The following is a 27,376-nucleotide window of genomic DNA, read 5'->3' as shown; positions in this document are numbered from 1 at the left end:
CCTTGACCTGATTGTTCAGTCTGATGGGCTTTACTGTTAGCATTCTCAAGTCTCAGCTGTCTCCTGTACCATGCATAACTTTCTGGGGTTGCATTTTGAATTCTAGAATTTGAAAAAAAAATCCTTCTGACTGTGGTCGTGCAATTTGCCTTAAAACAATTTATTTTGGTCCAGGTGGTACAGCAGAGTTTGGGCTCAAAATATGGGGGTAGATAATCACATATTTACTGTAATTACAGTAACACACTGACTGATGCATAAAACACCTTCACTGGTGGTGCCATACATCTAATGTTTCCTCAGCGAAGCATTTGCAAATATCCTATCACACTCTTTTACACTCACTGTGGTTGCGTCTTCTTTAGGGTGGGAAAGGGGCATTTTCAGTAGATAGTATCAAATCCTGGTCTTGATAGGACTCGCAACAAATGTATTTAAGCTGCAAATAGTTCATTTCTCCATGCAAGCCTCCTATACCTTATTGCCAAAAGGCTTACTAGCTATCCAATTAGTGTGGTGGTAGTGTAGTACATCAGCATACAAGAGGGAGAACAGTCATTGCCCCTGTGAATGGAGGTCATCAAAATTTGGGACTGGGTATTACTGCACAATGTTTTCCTAGCGGCAGTGCACATTACATGGAAATCCAGCATGTTGGTGGACAGTAGAAATCTGCTTGTCCCACATGAGTGATCCCTGAACCAGATAACTGCAAACAGGGTCTTTGCAGGTCAGGTCACCTGTTAATATACCTCTCTGCATCGACATTGAATATGAAGTCCCAGAATTTCAGTTTACTCATTCCAAGCTCCAGCACTACAGCCAGAAGTACCCCAGTTTAAACGTGGCCACAGGACCTTTTTGTTGTGTACCCACTATTCCCTGTCATTCACCCAGCAGTGCAGAAAGTCCAACATCACAAATGGATGATGGTACTGGCTTCCTACTGGCTCACAGAAGTCTAGCTTCCTTTTCTGTCTTCTGACGCTGTGAAGTGAACATGTAAATTAATTCCATATAGGGGTATAATATCTCAGCCACCCAGGAAAGCTCACCTGGACTTAAGTACTCTCAAGCAGTCAGTTTGACTTCTCTAGATTTACTTGCACTAAGCAATTCTGGTGGCATTTAGAAAGCGACTCTTGTGGCATTCAGACCATAACAGACCTACACTGTGCACATGCCTTCACAAATGAAACAAGGACTCCCTACCTCTTTTGGTAAAGGATAGGTTGGGCTTCGACTTCAGCCAGGACATTGAGCATGACTCTTCTTTCGGCTGTTCCCGTTAGGGGTCGCCACAGCAGATCACCTGTTCCCATTTCTTCCTGTCCTCTGCATCTTGCTCTGTCACACCAGCCACCTGCATGTCCTCTCTCACCACATCCATAAACCTTATCTTAGGCCTTCCTCTTTTCCTGGTCCCTGGTAGCTTCATCTTTACTATCTTTTTCCCAATATACTCCGCATCCCTTCTCAGCATATGTCCAAACCAACGTAATCGTGCCTCTCTGGCTTTGTCTCCAAACCTTCCAACCTGGGCTGACCCTCTAATATACTTATTCCTAATCCTGTCCACCCTCGTCACACCCAGTGCAAATTTTAACATCTTTAACTCTGCCACATCCAGCTCAAACTCCTGCCTTTTTGTCAGTGCCACTGTCTCCAACCCATATAACATAGCTGGCCTCACTACCCTCTTGTAGACCTTCCCTATCACTCTTACAGGTACTCGTCTGTCACAAATCACTCCTGACACTCTTCTCCACCCACTCCATCCTGCCTGTACTCTCTTCTTCACCTCTCTTCCACACGCACCGTTACGCTGAACTATTGACCCCAAGTATATTTAAACTCCTCCACCTTCACCACCTCTACTCCTTGCATCCTCACCATTCCTCTATCCTCCCTCTCAGTCACACACATATATTCTGTCTTAGTCCTGCTGACCTGCATGACATATAATACAAGTCACAAAAATGCCTTCCCCTCTGGGTTATGATATAGACATTAAAGATGTGTTAGCCCCATACTCCTGTCCTGACAGTCTTACCTTTGGGTTATTGTGGCATTAATGAGGAATCACTTTAAATGGCAGGCTGTTGAGACTTCTGAGGAGTAGCGGAGGATTTAAGAATTTTTGGGTTATGAACCACCAGCCCCCCCCAGGTCCTGTAGTAGTTCTCTTGTTCAAGGGGTTTTATTGGGTGTTTTTGAGGCCATTTCTGAGGACCCATACTCCCAGCCTGTAGCTCCTAGGAGGCCAAATAAATTTTAGTCCAGGGTCCTCTTTCATTTTATATAAAACCTCAGAACACAGTTTCTTTGGCAGCTACAAAGGGTGTGAAGCTTCCCCCTGGAAACATACACTACCCATCATCTAAAAAAGTTGGCTCCCAGACCTAGCCGGTTTTAGGTACCAGCAAATCTTCCGGTTGCTGGGGGCTCCAACCACAGCAAGTCATCTTATTTTGATATTTGGTAACACGTCTATCAAACCAACAAAAGCTAGTACAGCAATCTTGTGTAATTAATAAACCAGCTGGATAATAACTCTTATTTATATCTCCTTTACAATTCAAAGATATCTCTGGTTTATAGTAGCAATGTTTTATCAAGGAACAAGCTTCATAGTTCCTTTAAGTATCTTAGCACTGAAATATTACCCTGGGCTTAGCTAAACTCTGCAAGTCGATATTCACTAAACTAAAACTAACAACATAGTCAGCTTTAGGTCCTTGCAATGTCCATGGCTGCAAGAGGGCCCAGTTAATCATCTTTGACTGTGTGGGTGCCCCAAAAAAGCTGCTGCTGGTTGGAGAAAAATGTGGAGAAAATGAATTAATTTCCTGATTATGCTCTTTAACCTGAACAGGTCTATGATGTGACCATATTAGGATAAAGCTGATAATGAACAGACTTCCCATACATGTCAAGCAGATGAGTGGATGGGAAAAAGAAAATTCACCCCGGAGATCACTCCAGTGGCTCTAGTCGATAGAGATACTGGGAACTAACGTCGGGCGGCACAATGCCAGGGCAGGTCTATGGGCTAGGCTTGTAAAGGCTCCAGGGCCATTAGCCTACTACACACCTATGAACATACGCAAGGCAAGTAGTAGAGACATCAGCAGCCCAGAGTGAATGATCTCAATGCAAACCTTAGATTTTAAGAAAAGCTGATGCTTCTGATCTTCAGTGATGGTTCTCTCTTTCAGGGCATTTTATAAAACTGATAGAACACCAAATACTATGATTTTTGTTGACTGCAGAATAATTCAGCTCAATACTAATAATAGCAGAATAAAGGCTCAAAATCAGGAAAAAGTTTTAAATGTTTCTCTAATTCAATTATCAAGTTAATAGTATAATACTTTTTGCATCAACATGCATTTTTGGGACAATAAGTATAAAACTATGATGTCTGGATCTAGTTAGTTATTACGTTAATAGTATAATACTTTTTGCATCAACATGCATTTTTGGGACAATAAGTATAAAACTGTGATGTCTAGATCTATTGACTGTAATACCGAATGATTTGCAAGCTAATCAAACTGTTATGAAGGACTGAGCAAAAGTTTGGGAAAAATCATGGAAGGTCTGTGAAATCAGGGAAGTGACAGGTTTGCATTACTCCTCATTGAGGTAAATAAAAATGATTTACCCCTGCTGCTGTTTGACAGCTGCTAAACAGCAGTCACTGATCTGGTGTGGCAGTACTAGTGTTGCACAGTGTATTGATATTCGCTGAAATAAGTACAAAACTAATATTTCTGTGGTGTGTGTGCGCGCGCGCGCATATACAAAATATAACTGATTTTTATCTGTGCACACTGAATAATGCCAGAACACATATTATTCTTCTGGGTATCAGTCAGAAATATAGCCAACAAATAATTATATTTCAAAAGTAATGCATAAAATATATCACAGAACATTCAGACAGGTAGATCTTCTAAGAATCTGGGGACCCCACTCCCCAAACTGTATAACTGGATACGGGGGGGGGGGGGCTTCCTTAATCATCCTTGGCTGTGTGGAAGCCCCACAAAACTGTTGCTAGTTGGAGAAAAATAAGAAGAAAAAATGTATTTTTTTCTGATTTCGCTCTTTAACCTGAACAAGGCTGTGATATGACCTTGTTGGAATAACCCTGATAATGGCCTGTACTCTTAACTGCACCCATTCTAAAACTGGCCCTGCTCAGATGTATGTGTACAGAAAGTTGCTGCAGGTTATGTGGGGGTGGATTGTTTGCGGTTATTACTTCTTTAATTTTCGTCAGTCAAACCTTAGAGGCGTGCACATGAGGATGTCCTCCTATTCCTATGTTGCAGTATTCATACTGTGGGATTTCCCACCTTAGATGACCCGACGTTGACTCCTATACAAAAGCTTAAGCCTGGCTGCTGTAGGTGTATGGGACATCACATGCAGGGCCATAAACCAGGGATCATAAATGTGATGTCTGCACGCACAGACCTCAAAACTTTTCAGCCACAGTTGACATTACTTCAACAGCTTTGCTCCTATGACCAAAGACTTCTAAAGATAAGTACCCAGTTGGGGACTTTTTCTCTTACATACACTTGAGTTTGGTTGCTGTAGATTCTCCTTTAGGCGATATCTGAGAAAAAGAGCAAATGTAACTGTGGGCATCAGATACCGTACAAAGACTCTCACGATCAGTGTTTGTTTTGCTTAGGAAAGGAGCACAACCATAAGGCCTGCCCCATTTGTCAGTCTTTCATGCCAAAGACCCTATGCAGCCGACTGGCTGCCCTTAACTTGTATTTGGAAAATCAGACTAAAATGCCTCACTTGCCGGATGGATCCAGAGTTGGCCACCCAAGCTGAACAACCGAGGAAGAAAGCCAAGTTCTCCCGATGCCGCTCCGCTATCGGATGTCCCGCCAACTACCGATATAGGAGCCGAGGGACTCTTGATTACTCCGTCAGCTTTGACTGTTCCTTTGGAAGAGGCCATTTCTGCAGCCACAGAAAGCACTGTTGTGGATTTAATCCAGATGCCGGCTGTAACAGACATTGAGGGGGAACCATCACTTGGTCAGCCGACCGAGACTTCTCCTGCTCCAGCCCAGGCCTCTGTCTCTAGAAATTATAGGAACTACCCAGCAAAAACTTCCTTTGTCAGAATGACTCCTTCAGTGTCACGCTCTCCCTCTTCAAGGCCCCACAGTGCATCCAGGAGGCAGCCCCTTACTCAAGACTCCCCCAACTGTCAGCCCCCAGTCAGAAAGCCCTTTCCAGACAGAGGGGGCCCCTCTTCAGCATGACTGTCCTGCTCAACTGCATCTGTCCGCCCGCCTTACCCACTGCCTTCCCTTCTGGAAATCCATCACAGAAGATCTTTGGGTTCTTTCCATCATCCAAAAAAGATATTTCCTATCCTGAAAGGAAAGGCCAAACCCCAAAACAATTCCGTTCCCTCCAAAAAATCAGCTTCATCTATTCCCTCTCATTCTGAAAGAGCTCCTGTCTCAAGGAACTATAGAACCAGTTCCCTCAGGACAGGAAGGACAAGACTTGTATTCCCGTCTTTTCTTAGTTCCAAAAAAGGATGGCCCTTGGAGACCAATCCTAGACTTATCATATCTGAACCTGTTCCTGAAAGTTCCCCCCTTCAGGATGCTCTCCCTTCAAACTCTCCTACTCCTCATCCCCTCCCAAGCCTTCATGGTCACTCTGGAACTAAAGGATGCTTACCTGCACATTGCTATCAGGCCATCCCACAGGAAGTTTCTGCACTTTACTGGCCACTCTTCACTTTGTTTATAGCTTTGCTCTATGGCTTGTCTGCGGCTCCCAGAGTTTTTACAAAGTGCTTGGCCCCAGCCATTGCCTATTACAGAACCAAGGTTGTGTAAAAAGAAAAAAAAAACTTTAAAATGTGCTACAGAACACATACAAAGTCATGGCTTCTTAACAAAGATGAAGAGTAAGAAAAAAAGTAATGTACATTGTATAGGGAGCTCAAGATGGGGAGAAAACTGGGTAAAACTGGTGTGTGTGTCTGTGTGTGCCTGTGACCATAGGCCTGAGGTGCCATTTCACCTGAGTCCAAACCTGTACATAGAGTTGTTGCAGTGTATCATCATTACAACTAAATGCCCCTTTGTGAAACGGACCAACATAGTGTAGGCCTGTTGTAAGAGCACTATAGCTACAGATCAGTCTGTGTGAAGTACTCCTAAAAGTTTGCAGCATGAACTAAAGGGTTGATTAGGAGGTGTGGTAGTGACAGGGTGATACATAGACTGGAAGTGCCTAGGGGGGGCCCGAACTTGACATCTGCTGGGGGTCCCCAAAATGATAACACCAGTCCTGCTCCCAGATAAGTATAATGTGACGAATTGTACACCTGCCACTTTGGTATTTACAGCACTAAGTTGTAATACTCCTGTATTGGAATTTCAGGAACATGTCTTAGCACAAATGTCAAAACATTCTACCCTAGACAAGGAGAACTCAAAAGGATCCACTGTGCACCTGATACAAACAGCTGTCCAATTAAGAGAAGCAAGGTGTTATATATGCTTATGCTGCTAATGATGCAGCATCTAGGGCAGCCACCACTGTAATTGTTTTAAGAAGACATGCATTGCTCTGAGCACAGTTTCTTTCTGTGGATGTCAAAGCCAAGCTAATGAATGCCCCCTTAGACACTGTGCTTCTTTTTGGTCCCCAGGCAGATAGCGTTTTCAAAAACTTGGAAAGGAAGGTGATGAACACTGTCGGGCATGGGTCTATATTACGTGATCAAAATCCCAAGTAAATGAACACCTGTTCAGCTGGCCGATAAACAGCAAACTGTCATTTCTGCGAATGGCCACTTCAGCAAATCTTTTCCTAGGGGGAAAAAAATTACTTGGCCAACCAGAAACAGCACACTATTTCAAACCTGAAAAAGTTGGGGGCTTTGCCCCCCAAACACCTCCACAACTAAATATACCAACTCCGAGATCTCACTACAGTGGGGAAAAGGGCAAATTCACGACAATGGCCAAGCAATATTTTCCCCGTAGAAAAAAATTTGCTGAAGTGGCCGTTCGCAGAAATGACAGTTCACTGTTTATTGGTCGGCGAACAGGCATTCGCTGACTTGGGTTTTCAGTCACGTAATATAACCCATCGGGCATCTATTTTAGCTTCCCCTGTGTAATTGTAGTAGGCATTACCGTAAGAAACATGTTCCATTTTACAGAAAACAGGATAAGATAAAAATTTTAAAAGGCGTAAAGGCCTTTCCATGAGAAAAACAAATGTCAAGAAGACAGTGGGAGACTAACAGAGCTTTGGTCCCACCAAAGAGCAGCTGGAGCTATGGACCTGTACCCCCACATAGATATGCTGCCTTCCTGGAGGAAGGGAGTGCAGCAGTAACAGACAAATGGGCATTAGGGATCTTTGCAAATGGTTATCATCTGAAGTTCAACCCCAAATCACTTTTGCTTCTGCTGTCTTAAGTAAAGTAAATGTTTTTCTCATTTGTTTTGCTGTTTTCTTTTGAGGTGGAAGTTGTTATTATTGTGTAGTTATCCAAACTTTTTTATTAAAAAAAAAACACATTTACTGTTTATGGGGGACTGATGGTTTATTAACTGTGGAATGTTGTGGGGAGGAGATAGGGTGGAAATTAGCAATAAACTGCTTTGTAGAATATTTCTACAGTCATAGACCACCAAAGCTCAGCTTCTGCTGTTTGCTGTAAAAGCCATTCCTTAAAACAGGCTACCTTCACAGTAATCAGTAATTATTATTTTGTTTTAGTAGACAAGGAGGAATATGTATGCATATATTACCTATATTATCTACAGGTGCGTATGGGTGTGTGCCTGTATATAAATATATATGCAAGTGTGTGTGTATATAAAGTACATGAATGATGTAGCAAAGTGTGTAGTGCTTGTAGTTGATCATTCCTTTTAACTGCTTTACCTAGGAGTGAATTTGATGGCGATTTGCAGTCCCAGCTTCTAAATAAAGCTAATGAAGAAGATAAAAACTGCAATCGAGCACTGTCTGTAGCATGTGCTGTCATACGGGCTGCTAAAGATCTTCTGCACCGAGCACTGGCTGTTGATGGTAAGGCATTTTGGCAGTATGAGCCAGTACCATAGCAATGTACAACTTCTGTTTGATACTAATTTTGTTAGTTCATTATCATTTCATGCAGAGAACAGCAGATTAAGTATAATTTGTTTATGTAACCTGTGAAATTTGATATTGACCCTGCTTAGAACTTTACAGACTTGGGATATCCTTTTTCCCTTTTTCATTTGGGTGGTATCTGGGAAGCTTGCACATTTGCATGGTGCACATACTATGCTTGTACTCACTGTGATGCCACATGCATCACTAGGACAGCATGCCTAGCTTCTAACATTTTATCTGATGTCAGTTTTCATTCATTCCTCAACTAAATGGGTTTGGATCTGATCCTCGTATCCAACTCTGCCATTACACTAGCTTGTGTCCTCCAAAAACTCTCGAGCTGCTTCCCTATCTGTAATGCACCAACCCTTATGTCTCAGATCTCTTTTGCCGCTTTCGTGTCTAAATGTGGTCACCTCCAACTATCAAGTGTAGAATAGGAGATGTCTTTTTTTGATATATGTTAACTAAAAAATATTTATTTACTACTACTTATCTAATCTATACTTTTATTTTTAAGTCGTTACTGCTGTGGTCCTTTTTTCATACACCTTTGAATGTATTCTTTCCTACCATCATTGGTAGGCCTAGCCATCCTTCCATACTCCCTTTACACTTGGGGTATACCTGCATAATTACCATAGTTGGTAATTTTTCCTCTTTGCAAGAGTTTTGTATTCCTTCCTTAACATTGTTGGTATTTAACTTTTCTTCCTCTTTCTGGTTTAAAAAAAAAAAAAAAAGTTTAGTTTAGTACTTCTGTTATTTCTGTAGTTTCTCTGTTCAGAGTGTATGAAAAAGGTCCTTCAGGATTTAAAAACTGTGATAAATGTGGGCACAAGTTGCCATATTCCGATGCCCACAATCTGTGTTTATTGCTTGGGCCTGGATCATTTGCAACAGGATTGCAGTATCTGTCGTGGGTTCAACCCCCAAGCACTAGCTGACAGGAAAAATTGATTTTGAAAGGCTTGTTGCCAGCTTACTTTTTTGAAGCCATTCCTGGGGTTCAGTCCTCCAAACAAAAAGCTACAGACCCTACAAAAAGGTCTAAACTTTCTGAGTCTTCATCTATTTCTTCCTCAGAACCTAAAAAGAAGAAAGAGAAATCTGATCTGAAATAACTCACAGTGCGACCCTCATTGGGATCCGATCAAGCCAGATGTTCATCGTGTTACCCTGCTGCAGTCATCACACTTGGGTTATCCTGCCGTCAGGCGGTCCCGCAGTCGGCCTGTGTTCCAAAGTCTTGGTCTGGCATCGGTTGCTGTCGCTTCTTCCCTGACGTCAGTGCGCCAGGGGTATAGAAGAGGCATCTGACGCCATTTTCTTCAGTCTTTCTTGCCGCATGGTGTCCGAAGCAGAAGCAGTTCGCAAGTGCCGGTCGGCCGACACCTGAGATTTTTGATTCGAATTTCAGTCCGAAGTCTTCAATAAAGCTAAGTACCCCATTGGGGAACCTTTTAGTCCGATGTCAGAAAAATTTAACAATTGCATTTCTTGTGGGAAGCAAATACCTCATAAGGACTTCCATTCCTATTGTATTCCTTGCCTAGGCCCAGACCATGACGTCACAGGTTGTCGGTTTTATGCTAGGTTTAATAAACGAACTATCAAACGCCATTTTTGACTTTGCACGACATTACTTTGGTAGGAAATTTAATTATATCATGCCGTCGGAGCATCCGACGACCGGCATGCATAAAAAACGCAAGGATAAGGACAGGCAGCCTAGGAACAAGCCAGACTCCGAGGCCTCTGCTGGGCCTGTCGCCGGTTCTCCGGTTTTCAGTGAGGTGCCTACGCAGCCCCTGATGACCGCAGAATTGCAACCCCAGACAGCTGCAGATTCTCAAGCGGAGTCTACTAGGCCAACGCAGCCATCTTCATTAGGCCCTTCCGACACCGGAGCAGGAGTAGACCCCGGTGCAGTGGAAACATCTTCGGTTGCAGAAGGTGTCTTCAGACCGACTGCACTTACCATTAAATCTTATGGTAAGCTTAAAACTCCTTTAAAACCAAAGAAGACTGTACATCAGTGTACAGTTCAAGGCCCCATGCCTAAGAAACAGATGCTTAAGATGGCTGAAGATTTGATTACCCTAATCAGGGGTTCCCATTCCCATCCAGATAAAAGACCAAGACAAGAGAAGGATTATGCTTCCTCTGACCAGGTTTCAATTTCCTCAGATTCTTCTGAGGAACAGGATTACACTTTTCCCCCTTATGAAGACTCTGATGCTGAAGACTCTGTTCCCTCAGCATCTCCCTCTGAAGACTACTCCTTTGGGGAAACTTTAAATACCATGAGGGAACACTTCCACTGGGAAGGCCAGGACTACTCTTATTCTAGGAAAAGGCTCCGAGAGTTCCTTTTACTACCCCAGCACTGACCTCTTGCTATCCCTCCAGTTTTAGATATTGTGGATGATGTTTACTTGGAGTCTAGTCTAAATCCAGACTCTCTACCTCCTGCTCCAGCCAAACCAGACAGATACTACAGAGTACCTGACTCTCACAAATTCCTTTATAAAAGCCCAGTGGCTGACCCAGAAACAATTTCCCAGGGTCCTAAGGGAGCTAAAGCTTCTATGGCTAAAAATCCTGTGCCCTCTGAAAGGGATTCCAGAGCCCTAGATAGATGGAGAAAGAAAATATACACCTCAGCAACTCTGGCTATGAGGGCATTAAATTGTCAGTTTCACATGCTGAAATTTCAGCAATTCCTAGTGTCTCAATTAAAACAAAAAATGAGCGCACATACTGGACAGTCTGAATTCAAGGAAATGCAGGATCTGTTGCATGCAGCTGAACAGGTGGGCAAACATTCTTTACAATGTGGATTTGATTCATTGGAAGCTTCCTGTAGAGCAGCTGTTACTGGCTCTGTCATACGTAGACATGCTTGGTTAAAAGAACAAACCCTTCCTGATCATGTTAAAGAAAAATTATTGGATGCACCTTTACAGCAGGCTGTATTATTTGGTGTCAAAGCAGAAGAGGTTTTAAAGAAAATGGAGGATAAGGCAAAGTCTATGCAGACAGTCACGGATTTTTTGCAGGTACAACCCCCTCGTTTCAGCAGAAACTGGCCAACGAAAAACTGGTCCTTTCCAGCTTCTGACAGATCACAGAGGGGCAAATACAGATGCAAGGCCCTTACAAACCTTGCCAATGGGGTACTGCTACCCAGAAAGGAGGAGAAGACAGGCCCCAAGCTAGCAGAAGACAAACACAATGACTCAATCCTCAAACTACCAAGCAAATCTCTCCTGGCAGCTTCCTTGGAAGGAAAATTAGCATTTTTTGCAGACAACTGGCACATCATCACAAAAGACAAATGGGTCCTAAACATTGTCTCTCAATGATACAGATTCCACTTTCATACCTTACCAAGGATAAAAGGAATGCTAAACCTGCCACCAAATCAATGGGCAGAGGCACAAAAACGAATTACAGCTCCCATGGACATGAGAGCCATTCAACAGGTACCTACACAGGAGCAAGGACAAAGATTTTACTCAAGACTCTTTCTAGTCCCAAGAAAAGACAAAGCATGGAGACCCATTCTGGATCTTTCAATTCTGAACATCTATCTGTAAGTACCAAAATTCAAGATGCTAACACTACAGCAGCTTCTTCCCATGCTGGGCAAGAATGCTTGGCTAGTAACGTTGGACCTCAAGGAGGCATACCTGCATGTCCCTATCAGACAAAATTGCAGAAGATACCACCGCTTCATTGCAGGTTCAACGCATTATCAATTCTCTGCCCTGCCCTTTGGCTTATCTACTGTGCCCAGGGTCTTCACAAAATGCCTGGCACCAGTAATTGCATACTGCAGACAAAGAGGAATTCAAATATACCCATACCTGGACGACTGCCTTATTCAAGCAAAAAGCAAGGACATTCTTTTAAAGCATCTGGCATTTGTCAAACACCTTCTAAGTTGCCTAGGGTACACAGTAAACGAAAAGAAATCAAAACTAGTGCCCTCACAAAGCATAATATTCCTGGGTGCCAGCTTGAATACAATGGCCCAGATGGCTTATCTCACGCCAGACAAGCAACAACAGCTGACTCAATATTTCAAAATAATGGCAACAAAGACCTAACTCCCTGCAAGAAAAATTCTGCAGGCCTTGGGATTCATGGCATCTTGCATACTACTAATACCATTTGCAAAACTGCATATGAGGAAATTACAATGGTACCTGAAAAGCGTATGGACTCAGCACAGCCACAGCTTGGAAACAATGATACCACTCATTCCCTGCCTTCAACAGGAATTTTTATGGTGGGCACAGGCATGTCACCTCAACAAGGGTCAGCCTTTCACCTTACCCACAACCAGGCAAACTATCACAACAGATGCATCGGACTATGCTTGGGGAGCACACATGGCAGGACAGTGCATTCAGGGCAAATGGACTACAGATCAGAGGCATCTGCATATCAATCAAAAAGAAATGCTAGCAGTACAGAATGCCCTAACAGCTTTCAAGGACCTCTTACACCCAGGACAACTAATAATAAAGACGGACAATACCACAGTAATGCGGTACATAAACAAGCAAGGGGGCACACATTCCTACCCTCTATGCAGGCAAGCAATGACCTTGTGGAACACTGCACTGTCTTACCAGGTTCATTTACAAGCACAATTCCTGCCAGGAAAGAAAAACACATTGGCAGACAATCTAAGCAGAAACATCATGGATCCACACGAGTGGAAACTAGATCCACAAGTATTTGCAATGATAGCTCAAAAATGAGGATGCCCAGACATCTGTTTGCAAGCCCCCAAAACTACCAACTTCAAAAATTTTGCACAAGGACATTCCATCCAAAAGCTTGGAAAGTGGACGCCCTCTCATTCAGTTGGAAAACATTAACAGTGTATGCCTTTCCTCCACTGCCTCTTCTAGCAAAGGTACTGCTGAAAGATTAGAGAGGCCACAAATGATACTCATTGCACCAGACTGACCACGCCAGCATTGGTATCCAATTCTAAGGAACATGGCCCATGGCCCACCATGGATTTTACCACAAATTCCTCACCTGCTCACCCAGCGAGGCAATCAGATTCTACACAGCCAGCTCAAGACTTTAAACCTGGCTGCATGGCAAATTACCTAAACAACCAGCCAACACCTCTATCCAAACCTGTTATGGATGTCATTCTGGAGGCCAGGAGGCCCAGCAACAGGAAAACCTATTCAGACAAATGGAAAAGATTTTGCGCCTGGAACCAGGCTAAAGGCCAAAATCCCCTTGATCCAAACATTCCTCAGATTCTACAATATTTAACTGAGATGTTGCACAAAGGACTTTCCTTTTCAGCTATTAAGATCTACGCCTCAGCAATTTCAGCTCATTACAACATGGATCCTCCTTTATTCTCATATCCACTCCTAAGACAGTACCTCAGAGGGGCTAAGAACATAAGACCGCCAAGGAGAGCACCAACACCTACTTGGGATCTCAACTTTGTTCCGGAAAAGCTTACACTGCCGCCCTTTGAACCAGCTTTTTCAGCTGATTTAAAATTTCTTTCATGGAAGACTGCCCTGCTACTAGCAATAACCTCAGCTAGAAGAGTGTCAGAGCTACAGGCACTAATGGCAGTGGAGCCTTTCCTCATTTTTCATCAAGACAGAGTCTCTCTACGAACTAACCCTTCCTTTATGCCAAAGGTGGTATCTAGTGTGGCCCTAAACCAAACCATTCATTTGCCCACCTTTTTCCCAAATCCCCAGAACAAAGGAGAAAGATTCCTGCACTCTTTGGACATTCACAGGCAATTATGTTACTACTTGGATAAAACTAAGGCTTTCAGAAAATCTGACCAGCTCTTTGTAGCCTATGCTAGAGGATTACAAGGAAAAGCTATCTCAAAACAGACCATTTCTAAATGGATAGGGCATTGCATACGTTTCTGCTACACGCATCATGGGAAACCGGTACCTGCTAACATTAGGTCCCACTCCACCAGGGCTACAACTACATCAGCAGCCTTTCTCAGGGGAGTACCAACCAAGGATATTTTGGAAGCTGCAACTTGGAGTTCAGTGCATACCTTCACCAAACGCCATCACTTACCTCTATATTCTAAGACTAGAGCTTTTTTTGCAACTGCAGTTTTGCAAGGCCTACTACCTTCTTCTAACCCTGTTTAACTCCACCTCCCATCCTTAGCTTTGGGATTCAACCCAAGTGTGATGACTGCAGCAGGGTAACACGATGAACATAGTACAGTTTTGTACCTACCATAAATGTAGATGTTTGAGTGTTCACCCTGCTGCAGTCCAGGTTACCCTCCCTCCATCCCCTCTGAACTAGCTGAACTTATCTATACCACTCTATCCTATACAACCTCTGTGGTGTATTTGCTTGTGCCTAAAGGTTTTGTTTTATTTTTATCTAGCTATATATATATATGGGTCTACTACTAATTACCGACACGGCGATTCCCCGACAGAAAACTCACCGACGCCAGATGACCGACAACACACAAACCCGACACAAACCCGACAACGCAAAACACTGAACACCATTACACCGACACACGGAACGTAAACAACACGCGACACTACATAGCATACACACTAGCCCTGACCCAAACCCTAAGGTCCGACACTATCGCACACTTCACCTACCTGCACCCTAACCCTAACTCACTTAACCCACCCCTAGCCCAAGCTCCGACACTAACGCACACTTCACCTACCTGCACCCTAACCCTAACTCACTTAACCCACCCCTAGCCCAAGCTCCGACACTAATGCACACATCACCTACCTGCACCCTAACCCTAACTCACGTAACCCGTCCCTAAACTACAGTCCCTCACTAGCACACACTTACCTTACCCGAACCATACCTCCGACACGAACACACACTCACCTTTCCCACAGCCTAACCCGACATCCCACAATCTCGAGCACTTACCTGACCGCTCCTAACTCCGTCACCATCGCACACTTACCGCGTCGCGATCGCACATTCCCTTGTCGGTCTTTCCGCTGTCGGCAAATCACCCTGTCGGTACACTTACCTGTCGGTCATCTGGCGTCGGTGAGTTTTCTGTCGGGGAATCGTCGTTTCGGGCATTAGTAGTAGACCCATATATATATATATATATATATATATATATATATATATATATATATATATATTTGCCTACCTATTGGGGGCACCTGACATCTAGGGCAAGAAAAACTGAAGAAAATGGCGTTGGATGCCTCTTATATACCCCTGGTGCACTGACGTCAGGGAAGAAGCGACAGCAACCGACGCCGGACCTAGACTTTGGAACTCAGGCCGACTGCAGGGACCGCCTGACGGCAGGATAACCCAAGTGCGATGACTGTAGCAGGGTGAACACTCAAACATCTACATTTATGGTAGGTGCAAAACTGTACTTTCTGGAGTCTACACCCTCTGATCTGAAACCTTTACAGAGAGGACAGCTTATTCTCCTCACCTGGATCCAGTCCCATCCAGAGTGTCTTCTCCCTTTTTACAGTGGTACTCCAAATTGCCATCCATAGCATCTTTTCGTTCCTCAATTGAGTCCTTGCTGAAGCAGATGTGGAAATTCTTCACGGTACAATTTTATATGGGGTTCTTACGACTTCTCCTACCCCTTTGGGTCAGGAAGTCTGATCATCTACCACTCCATCCATTACAGCTCCTTCAGTAATCCAACCAGTTGTTTTAGAGTCCTAGGATCCAAGCGCCCACGTCCGTCTGGTTCGGATCCGAAGAAAGCACAGTCTTCAGATCCGAAAACTGCTTTGACACGCCTCCCAGTCTAGTGTCATTACCTCATTCTACCTATTCCAGGGATAACATTTGAGAAGGCCAATACAGTTAGCTTCTGCTCCTCCTTTCCCCTTTCCACTTTACAAAAAAAAAAAAAAAAAAAAAAAAAAACAATTTTCTAAGCTTGTTTCCTGCATTTCCTATAAGTTGTCTAGTCCAGATACAGATTTGCTGTATCCAGGACTGTTTGTAAGCTTCTGAGCCCCCAAGCCTTTCTGTATTGGAGGGAAGCTTAGCTTAATTTTGTTTCTTACAACTAACTAGTTTTCTAGTTTCAGCACTCAAATCTGTTTCTTTGAGCTCAGCACTTGTTCAGAACTCATTGTAAGCGCTAAATAAGCTACAAATTACTACAGCACTCAACTTTCCTCACTTGTCTAGAGAAAAACAGTTTTAATACTTAATAGATAAGCACCTATCCAGGCATGTCTAAGGGTCAGCTCCCGGTGTTTTCTCCTGTCTACCTGATAAATCTGGGCATCTTGGGGCAGTGCAGCAATTGCCTCATGTACACAGACAACCCTCTCCTCCTACCACCCAACACTACAACCTGTGGGAGATGCACTTATATAACCAAACTGGAAGCAAACTCTCTCTCTTCACCCAAGACTGGACTATAGACAGTCAAGAGGAGAAGGTAAACACTTGCACCACACCACACGCATCACATAGTCCACCAAAACCTACACCACCAAAACACACACATAGAAACACAAAACACACACCTACATTGGTGGAGGCTCTCAAAAAAAATCTACCCAAGCAACAGTGACCTCCAAAGCAGAAACGCAAGCAACCTCCACCCTCCCAACACAACTCAAATTGACACATAGCCACTCAACCACAGCCCATAAGGCATAACAACGTACCTAACACTCTAGTCATAGGTGACTCTATAGTCAGGCACACTGATGTTCCACTCACCAGGCTAAACAAGGTGAAAGTCACTGTCAGGTGCCAGGATCCCCCACATAACACATGCACTCAGGTCACTCCACAGCAAGTACAAATATGACTCTGTCATTGTCCATGTTGGTGTGAATGACCTGAGATGTACCTCCCTGGACTACATGAAAAGAGACATGGAGGAGCTTTCTGATTGTGTAGCCCAGGCAGGTATGACCCTAGCCCTGAGTAGCATCCTGCCATCACCCAGAATGATACCACAGTACAAGGACAAAATGATTGACTTCAATAATTGGCTAAGCTTCTGTTGTCATTCTAAGGGGGATCCATTATCTGTCTTCCTGGGACGACATGATCGAAAAACCACAATGTTTTGCCAGAGATGGCCTGCACCTGTCACCCTTGGGATTCTGTATAATGGCTAAGGCTCTTGCCACCCCTATAGTGCCTTTTTTAGGCAAGATTCAAATGACAAATTCACCACCGTAACCGGTACAAGCAAGCAAAATCTGAGGGTAATGCTACTCAATGCTAGAAGTCTAAACCTCAAAATGCACTCACTCGAGGCACTCCTTAAAATGGAGAACATCGACATCTGTGCAGTGACAAGAGACCTGGTTCAAGGCTCCAGAGAGCACCCCTGCATTGCCAGGCTATAATTCATACCACACCTTTCGGCCACCTAACTTGGACTGAAGCACTAAAGGCGGAAGCGTGTCCATATTCATTAAGGATATCCACACCTCCAGGCTAGTTGCTCAACATAATGCATCTGAGATTATCCAAGTGCAACTAACTGTGGGCAAGACCGCAATGCAAATTGTAGCTTGCTACAGATCCCCCACCATGTCCCAGGATTCCCACTCCTCATTTCTTGATACACTGGAAAATATTAGGGTGCAACCTAACACCCTAATAATGGGCGATTTCAACTGCCCCACCATTAACTGGGAAAACTGCTCCTGTACCAACTCTTGTGCTCAACGTTTTCTGGAATTCATAAATTCCAGTGCCTTGGATCAACTTATCCACCCCCCCCCCCCCAGGGGCAGCAATATCCTAGACCTGGTCATTACCAACATGGGCAACTGGTGTTCCACACCAGTGGTCAATTCCTCGTTGGTCAGATCCGACCACAAGCAAATCACCCTAGACATCCACATCCCAGCCCCACCCCCTATTAGGGAAACCACCATAAAAAATGTCTCCAAAGCCAACTTCACACTTCTTAAGACAGAAGTGGCAAACGTCACGACACCTGTGCTGATGGACAATAGAGATACGACTGCTGAATCCTATACAATTGCACTTTGTAAGCACTTACACGAGTGCATGGATCGTGCAATCCCTAACAGAACCAAGATGCTGTCCTCCAAAAAAAGGAAGCCAATCTAGTGGTCCCCTGCTATAAACAAACTCTACAACAGAAGAAAGAAACTGTTGCAAAAAAGAGTAAAATCCCGTGATTGGAGGAACTCCGTGGTCAGCCTCAGTAAGAAGCTGAGATCCCTCATAAAATCCTCCAAAGCTAGTTATGAAAACAAAAATCACCACTGATTCTAAAGACAACCACAAAGCATTCTATTGCTATATCAAGAATCTCAATGGCACCACTCAGATCTGCTCTGAGTTGCAGCACAATGGCACTAAATATACAGAACCAACTGATATTGCCAACATCCTGGCAGATAGTTTCAGTGTTAACTTTACCCCTCTCTCATCCCCTAAAGGGTCCATCTCTGTACTGGAAGAATGCAAAGTACCTGTAATCATGGCTGCACAGGTAAAAAACACACTCTCCAAAGCCAAGAACACAATATCCATGGGACCTGACAATATCCCAGGCTGATTTCTACATGAACTACAGAACGAACTGGCACCCCACCTAATTACCATGTTCAATCATAGTCTCACCTCAGGCTTTGTGCCCACTGAATGGCGCACAGCAACAGTTATCCCACTCCACAAAGGGGGAGCCACCACAGACCCCTGGGAACTACCGCCCCATTAGCCTGACGAGCCTGGTCTACAAGGCTATGGAGCATATCATCATGGTACTTATAAACAATAACATTGGTAATCTCCAAACTCTAGACCCTACCCAGTTCGGGTTTGTAAAAGGCAGATCATGTCTCCTACACCTGATAGACTTCTTTGAAGTGGTCGCCAAAGCTGTAGATGAGGGTAAGGTGGGTACACACAGCCTATCTAGATCTCGCCAAGGCTTTTGACACCATCCCCCACTCTGGAATTATAGACAAACTCACTAAACTAGGTATAAATCCCTATGTCACAAGATGGGTTGCCAACTGGCTCACTGACCGAACCCACACTGTGAAAGTAGCAGACACTAAATCCAACTTCAGACCAGTGACAAGTGGAGTACCACAGGGTTCAGTCCTAGGTCCTCTCCTGTTTGGTATCTACTTCTCTGAAGTGCAGGCTAACACAGAAGGTCTTTGGCTAATAAAGTTCATAGATGACTGCAAACTAGGAGCCATAATCAAATCTCGTAACGATGTGGACATCCTACAACATTGCCTCACTGAGACAGATGCCTTGGTGTCAAAGCCATGGCCTCAAGCTCAATGCCAAAAAGTGCATTGTCATCCCTTTTGGTAAAATCTCTGTACCCATGAACTACCACATAGGCGGTAGTCTACTTAACACCGAAAGTGTGATGAGACCTTGGGACACAGGTGGACAGTAGTCTCTCCTTTGATATTCACATCGCCACAGTAGTCAGGAAATCCTTCTACGTGGCACACCTCATCACAAAAGGTTTCTCATCCAGGAAAAAAGAGGTCATTGTTCCCCTTCTACTCATCACTCATTAGACCCATTATAGAGCACAGCGCCCCTTTTGGTATGTACCTCACAAAACATCTACAACAACTGTAAAGGCCACAGAAATACCTCACAAAGAGGATTACCGGCTTCAAACAGATGTTCTACGCAGACCATCTCAAAAAACTCCAGCTTTACTCTGTCGCTTATCGCCTACTCGGAGGCGATCTCTGCCTAACATACAAAGCTGTGTCAAATCTAGAACTGTTGGACATGCTCCACGTAAAGAAATCCCAATCCCTCTGAGCTACATGCTCTAGGGACCTAAACCTTGTCACCACAATAAACAGAACATGCTGGAGGGATAGATTCCTATCTCAGAGACTTCCCATACTCTGGAACAAACTACCTATCTATATCAAACAAAGCTCCTCATTAGCATTAGAAAAATCTTGATGATTGGATGGGAGATAGGAAATTCACCCCGGGGATCACTTCTGTGGCTCTGCTTGACAAGGGCACAGGAAAATAATTTTCTTGCGTGGCAAAAGCTTATATAGGCCCTAGGGCCAATAGCCTAGTACCTACCTATGAACCTATGAGTGCACAGGCTCCGACATCCTCTCAGCTGGATGAGAATCTGAGCCAAAGTATCTGTGTCAGATCCAGGAGGTTGGAGTTGACTCCAAGGTTTTGGAGTTCTTTCTTCCTCTCAGAGCCTCAGCACTGGACAGCTCGGCTCCAACCTCTCCTTGGGTGGATTGCTCTCTGTGCGGATGGAGATGATGACCCAGAAACTTGTTTTCTTGACCCCGTTATCTTCCTTATGTCCAGTGCGATCTGCCTTTGAAGTAGTGAAAAAGAGTGTTCTCTGCTCCCTCAGATCCATCCTGTACTTCTCAGATGACTTTGCACCATCACCCTCAACATTCTGCCCCACAGGGACAGCCAGCTCAAAGCATCCAGGCTACCCAGCAGAGATTAGGATACCCTGCTGGGTAGCATCCAGGCTACCCAGCAGGGTATCCTAATCTTGTGATACTTCAGTGGACCACCCCACTAAGGAAGTCCCTAGGAAGAGAAAGTGTAAAAGGATGCACTTGGACTCTCCTCAAGAGTCTGTCACTGAACATACTGATTTAGATGAAGGAGAGGTTGCCTCAAAATTACCACCCGATGATATATCATTTTGAGATCCTTAAGCAGAAGGGTGGCTGGTCTTCCCAAGACCCTTCTCCGGAGAAATCAGTATTTCTGGAAGCCTTTGGAGATATCTCCTGGGTTACTCTGCCCGCCAATGAGCTCATTTATTTGAACTCTATGCAGGCATGGAAGTAACCTGGTACAGTCCCCAAGAGACCGGACTGGATTCTGGCTCCACCAGTAGACAGGGAATTTTGGGGTAAAGGGGTGTCAGTAGATTCCATGGTTGTGGAGGCAGCTGCAGAAAAGGGTCTTGTGGAACAAAGTTCCACTGTCCATCCTCTTAAAAGAGAGTCTAGGGCGACTGACAGGTTTGAGAATCGTGTTTGTGCTTCATTGACTTTTGCACTCAGATCACTGAACTTTCTGGCACATCTTATGAGCCTTCAGCGAGATTTGATTAAAGAGCTATCAGAATCACTTTCTGGAACCAAAACTGCTGTGGCTCAATCTTCAGTAGTCTCTCAGTTGGCTGCCCTAAAAGTTGTATCTCATTTGTCCATGAGGCTTATCTCGCATGCTGCAGAAGGCGCCTCAAGGGCCACAGGTTCATGTATTTCCATTAGGAGGCATGCCTGGATGCGCCTGTGTGATTTTGTGGAGCCCTTCAAGTCCTTGGTTGTCAATGCTCCTTTAGATGGCAGTTCTTTGTTTGGCCCCACATTGAAGGACACACTCTCCAAATGTGAGAAAGCCAGAAAGACCATCTCTGCAATTTTGACCCCTCAAATGGCCTTTTCAAGGAATCAATGGGAAAGTCAAAAAATTTGGTTCAGAAAGTCCCGGGGTCCTTTCCAGTTACACATGGAGATAGTTCCCCCAGAGGCAGAAGGGGAAGCTATAATGGAAGATGACACCCCAGTGGCAAAGGAGGCCTGCAAAACCACAGGTCTAGAGATTCCTGTAATGATGGACCCTTTCAGCGCTCCTGAAAGGAGACCCTACTGAAAACAATTGGGGGTCGCTTATCTCTGCACCAGAGAGCCTGTCTAGATATAACAAAAGACAGTTGGGTGCAGAGAATTATTTCCAGAGGTTATATAATTCCCTTTTTCCTACCTCCTCCACTGTCAAGAAAATTTCCTGATGTTCCACACAATCAGAGGAAAGCAGTAGCACTGGAAATCCAAAAGCTGCTAAGAAAAAGAGTCATTCAAGAGGTCCAACCTGACCAAATAGAATCCAGAACTTACTCAAAGTTCATTTTAGTGCCAAAGAAAACAGGGGACTGGAGACCACTGTATTTAACAAATCAGTTCTACACACAAAGTTCCAGATGGTCATGGCTCAGTCCATTCTGGGTTAGGATGACTGGATGTGCTCGATAGATCGTAAGGGTAAATACTGTCACATAAAGATAAACAGACAATCCAGAAGGTACTTAAGTTTCCGGCTGGGAGTCGGTCACTATCATTTCAGAGCACTGCCCTTTGGCTTTACCACAAGCCCCCAGGTGTTCACCAAGTGTATGACAGTGGTAGCATCTCATTTGAGGCTGCAAGGATTCCGGGTATTTCCACAGACGATGGCTTATTACCTCCCCGATCAGGCATCGACTGATAGAAGCATGAGATCCGGTGCTACAGACTTGTTCACATCTCGGAATAACCATAAATTACAACAAGTCTCACTTACAACTAACCCAGACAGAAGTCATAGGAGCAGTGTTCAACACAATATCTGTGGTAGCTTCTGTTCCACTGTCAAGTGCAAATGATAAGTAATGCAGGTCCGGAAAAATAACTTGCAGTACCAGAATTTTTAGCCCTATTGATTCTGCAAGTCCTGGGGTCAGTGTCAACGGCAATAGCTTTAGTTCCTGTAGTAAAATTCCACATGAGGATTCTACAATGGATGCTAGCAATACAGTTGTCAATACTTTCTCAACCTGTGTCAGCCAAGATAAGAATAACTAAAGTATGCAAAAGATACCTTTCTGGTGGTGCAATCACAGCAGGTATTACAAGGCCATCCTTTCTCCCTCCCTCAGCCGAAGGTCATAGTGACCATGGACACTTCCCAGACTGTGTGTGTGTCGGCGTCATTTGCTGGGAAAACGGTTCAAGGCACTTGATCCCCTGAAGAGGTCAAACTGCGTATCAGTGTTCTGGAGATGAAAGCAGTGCTTTTGGTGTTGCAGGTATTCTAAGACTCTCTCCTTCCTGGAACAGTTGCTGTCCAGACAGACAGATATGTAAGTAGTTTGATATATCAACAAGCAAGGGGGAATCAGGTCTTATCCTCTATGTCGTGAAGCCCTCAGATGTGGCAATGGGAAATATCTTTCAACCACTTTGTAATAGCAATGCATATTCCAGGGAAGTCCGTCTTACTCCCTCGTGAGTGGTCTGTCAACAAAGTGACAGATATGATTTTCAGTCAGTGGGGCCAGCCTTGATGGAATATTTTTGTCTCTCCCTTAAACAAGTGCAGCAGCTTTTTTGCCCTTGTCCCCCACTGGGGTAATCACTAAGGGATGCTCTATTCCACCATTGTCCCCCCCCTTCCTGGTCTTCTGTATGGTTATCCTTCAACTTCTCTAATTCCCAAATTCCTGCAGAAAGCAGCCTGGTTGAAGAGCAAAGTTATCCTCATTGCAACTTTCTGGCTTGACAGATTTGGTTTCCCTTCCTTTGGCATCATCTGCTATATCCACCTTGGATTTTAGTTCCAATTGTCTCACCTGACAGGAATGGTTCACCCGGATATCTCAAACTAACAGAGTGTTTTTTTCCAATTCCTTTAATAGACAGACAACCAATGCGCTCTTCCCCTGTCCGTTTCATACTTTTATTTTTCCATAAACCTTCTACTAGGAAACTCCACAGAAGTTAATGAAAAAGGTTCATTTATTGGGCAGAACAAAGTCAAATAGGCCACTTTTCAGACCCATTTCAATCTGTTCTGGAATTTTTGGCGAGTTTATTTAATGAGGGTGCTAGTTCATCAACTATTGAAGTTCATTTTGCAGCAATCTGTAACTTTCTTGAGGGATTTCAAAATTCTTCACTGGCTTCCTCTAAACTGTGCAAAGCCTTTTTCAGAGGTACTGTCTTGCTAAGACCCCCTTACAAAGACCCCATGCCACCATGGGATTTAAATTTGGTACTGCAAAACTTAATTCTCCTTCTGAACTAGCAGCAAAATGTGATCTTAAATTCCTGACCAAACATAGACTGGGAGCATTACTCTAGCTCCAACACCCTAGCTCAAAGGTTCCTAGAATTTATAAACTCAAATGCTATGGAACAACTTTTTACCACTCCCACAAGAGGGGAAAACATACTGGACCTGATCATCACCAACATGAGGACTCTATGCTCCAGACCAGAAGTGTGTATCCCCCACTGGTAAGATCAGACCATAAACTAATCTCACTGGATATTCACATCCCAACCCCACCCCCTGCCCAGAAAACCACAGTGAAAAACTTCTATAAAGCAAATTTCACACTCCTCAAAACCGAGGTGGAATCCTTCAAAGCCCCCGGGCCTGTGGAAAATACAGCCCAGACCGCAGAATCCTTTGTTAAACGCATTCTATGAACACCTTCAGGAATGCATGGATCATGCAATCCCAAATAAAACCAAGACCCAATCCTCCAAAGGCAGATGTCCTGTCTGGTGGACCCCAGCCATAAACAAACTATACAATAGAAGGAGGAAGCTACTACATGATAGAGCAAAATCCCAAAAAGGGAAGGCATTTCTGATCAGTGTTAGCAAAAAACTACGGGCACTCATAAAATCGTCTAAGGCCAGCTTCGAGAGAAAAATTGCACAGGACACTAAGGATAAATCACAAGGCTTTCTTTAGTTATGTTAGGAATCTGGGTGGGAATTCCCAGATATGCTCAGAATTAGTCCAAAATGACAAAAAATACACCGAACCCACAGACATTGTCAACATCCTAGCTGACAGGTTCAGCGCAAACCCCCCCCCCCCACCAAAAGGGCAAATATCTATCCCAGCAGAGTGCCCCCCTGACATCTCAGATGCTCAGGTAAGAGCCGCCCTCTCCAAAGCAAAAAACACAGCATCGATGGGACCAGACGGTGTCCCAGGCTGCGTCCTACATGAACTCCAAGAAGAGCTAAACCCAAACATAAAACTACTGTTCAATCTCAGCCTTACCACAGGATATGTACCCTAAGAGTGGCGTACAGCAACAGTGGTCCCTCTTCACAAAGGTGGTGCCTCAACGGATCCTGGAAACTATCGCCCCATAAGCCTGACTAGCTTGGTCTGCAAAGCTATGGAAAGGATCATCATGGACCTCATAAAAAAAGATATTGGGGACCTACAGACACTGGATCCTACCCAGTTGGGCTTTGTTAAGGGCAGATCCTGCCTCTTAAACCTTGTCGATTTCTTTGAAACAGTCACCAAGGCCATTGACGAGGGGAAGGTGGTCCACACAGTCTACATGGACCTCGCAAAAGCCTTCGATACAATACCCCACTCGGGCATTATAGATAAGCTCACCAGCTTAAATATAAACCCCTATGTCACTAGATGGGTTGCAAACTGGCTCAAGGACAGAACCCACATGTTTAGAATTGCTGGAGCCATGTCAGACTCCAAACCAGTTACAAGTGGCGTCCCACAAGGCTCAGTCCTTTGACCTCTCCTGTTCGGTATATATTTCTCGGAGGTACAGGCCAACACAGAAGGACTGTGGCTGACCAAGTTCGCAGATGTCTGCAAACTGGGCGCTATAATCGACTCTCCAGCCGACACAGGCATCCTCCAAAAGGGCCTCATAGAAACAGACAACTGGTGCCAGAGCCATGGCCTCAAGCTAAACACCAAAAAGTGTATAGTCATCCCCTTTGGCAAAAACAAAGTGCCCACATATTACCAAATAGGTGGTAATCCATTAAGTACAGAAGAAGTAATTAGGGACCTGGGGACCCAAGTTGATAGCAATCTCTCATTTGACAACCATGTGGCCAAAGTGGTTAGAAAAACATTTTATATAGCCCACCTAATCATGAAGGGATTCACATCTAGATCAGGGGAGGTCATCGTGCCTCTCTACTCATCCCTCATCAGGCCCATAATTGAGTACAATGCCCCTTTTGGGTTGTACCTTACCAGACACCTGCAGCAACTGGAAAGACCCCAAAAGTACCTCACCAAGAGGATCAAAGTGCTCAAACAGATGCCATATGCTGCCCAGTTAAAGAAACTCCAGCTCTACTCAGTGGCATACCGCCTGCTCAGAGGCGATCTGTGCCTGACGTATAAAGCCATGTCCAACCCGGAATTAATGGACAATGCTGCACCTCAGTAAATCCAAATCCCATCGAGCTACGCGCTCGAGAGATTTGAACCTCAGCACTGAAATAAATAGGACATGCTGGAGGGACAGATTCATAACCCAGAGGCTCCCTTCACTCTGGAATAAAATCCCAGTCCAGGTTATGCAGAGTCCCTCATTGACTCTCTTCAAGAGGAATCTTGATGAGTGGATGGGGGATCGTAGGTTTACCCCGGGTATCACTTCTGTGTCACTGTTAGACAGAGGCACAGTATACTAACCTCGAAAAAGGGCACAGCAAAATTAATTTAAAATGGGTGGCGAAAGCCAAACACACTCTGGCTAGGCTTATAAATGCCCAAGGGCAGATAGCCTAGTATGAACCTATGAAAGCTATCAATGTGAAGTTGTTCTCTCTCTCCATTTTGTTCTTACACGTGGGTTCGGAGCCGATCCCTCGGCTCCAAGTCGGCCGCTTTTCAAGCTCAAACTCTCAGAGAAACTCGAGTCACAGTATATATCCCATGATGCTCTACTGTAAACCCCAGATCTAGTTTGCCGCTGCAACGGATCTACAGACTCGTCAGAGGAAGCTTGGGCCAGTGTTATTTTTCTATATTTAAAAAAAATGTTTTTCTCTTGTATTGTTAGCTAGTGTTGTTTTCTTTAAAAAATAGAGCTTAGTTAGAGTTAGTGTGTAGATCTGGTATATTTTTGGAGTGTTTTTCTTAATGGCTGTTTTTCCTAGGCCTTTCTTAGTCTTTTGGGCGTGACAGGACTCTGTCAGCTCCTTTGTGGTGCTTAATTTATTAGTGGTAGTTTACAATTAGTTAGAACATTTAGAGATTAGCTAGTTCTGTAGAGAGTTAATATTAAAAAATATTTAAATAACATTTTTTGTATTTAATATACTCATAGTATTGGGTTCAGGAATCTGAACATATATATATATATATATATATATATATATATATATATGTATATACATATATATATATGTATATACATATATATATATGTATATACATATATATATATATATATATATATATATATATATATATATATATACACACACACGTTTCCTCTCTCTTTTACTAAAATGTCAGAGAAGCAAAAGTCTGGCTTCAGAAGGTGTGAGTGTGGCCAGAAAATGTCTGTGACAGACAACCGCTCCACCTGTGTGTACTCTTTAGGATCTTTTCATTTGCA

At 44.0% G+C, this 27,376-nt stretch overlaps 1 protein-coding gene across 1 annotated transcript in view; it reads left to right on the top strand.

Annotated features, from left to right (window-relative positions):
• Positions 1 to 27,376, top strand: part of MYCBP2 (MYC binding protein 2) — a gene marked incomplete in the record, with an annotated part of 5,088,083 nt that overhangs the window by 2,474,174 nt on the left and 2,586,533 nt on the right. Inside the window, 1 exon segment of the mRNA XM_044072904.1 lies at positions 7,967 to 8,109. Within this exon segment, the coding sequence (XP_043928839.1) occupies positions 7,967 to 8,109 (143 nt within the window).

Source organism: Protopterus annectens, chromosome 5.part1, assembly GCF_019279795.1.
Source record: "Protopterus annectens isolate FY-2018-M chromosome 5.part1, PAN1.0, whole genome shotgun sequence".
Classification (NCBI taxonomy): Eukaryota; Metazoa; Chordata; order Ceratodontiformes; family Protopteridae; genus Protopterus; species Protopterus annectens.
The sequence above is the reverse complement of the archived record's forward strand: the minus strand, read 5'-3'. Positions and strand labels throughout refer to the sequence as shown.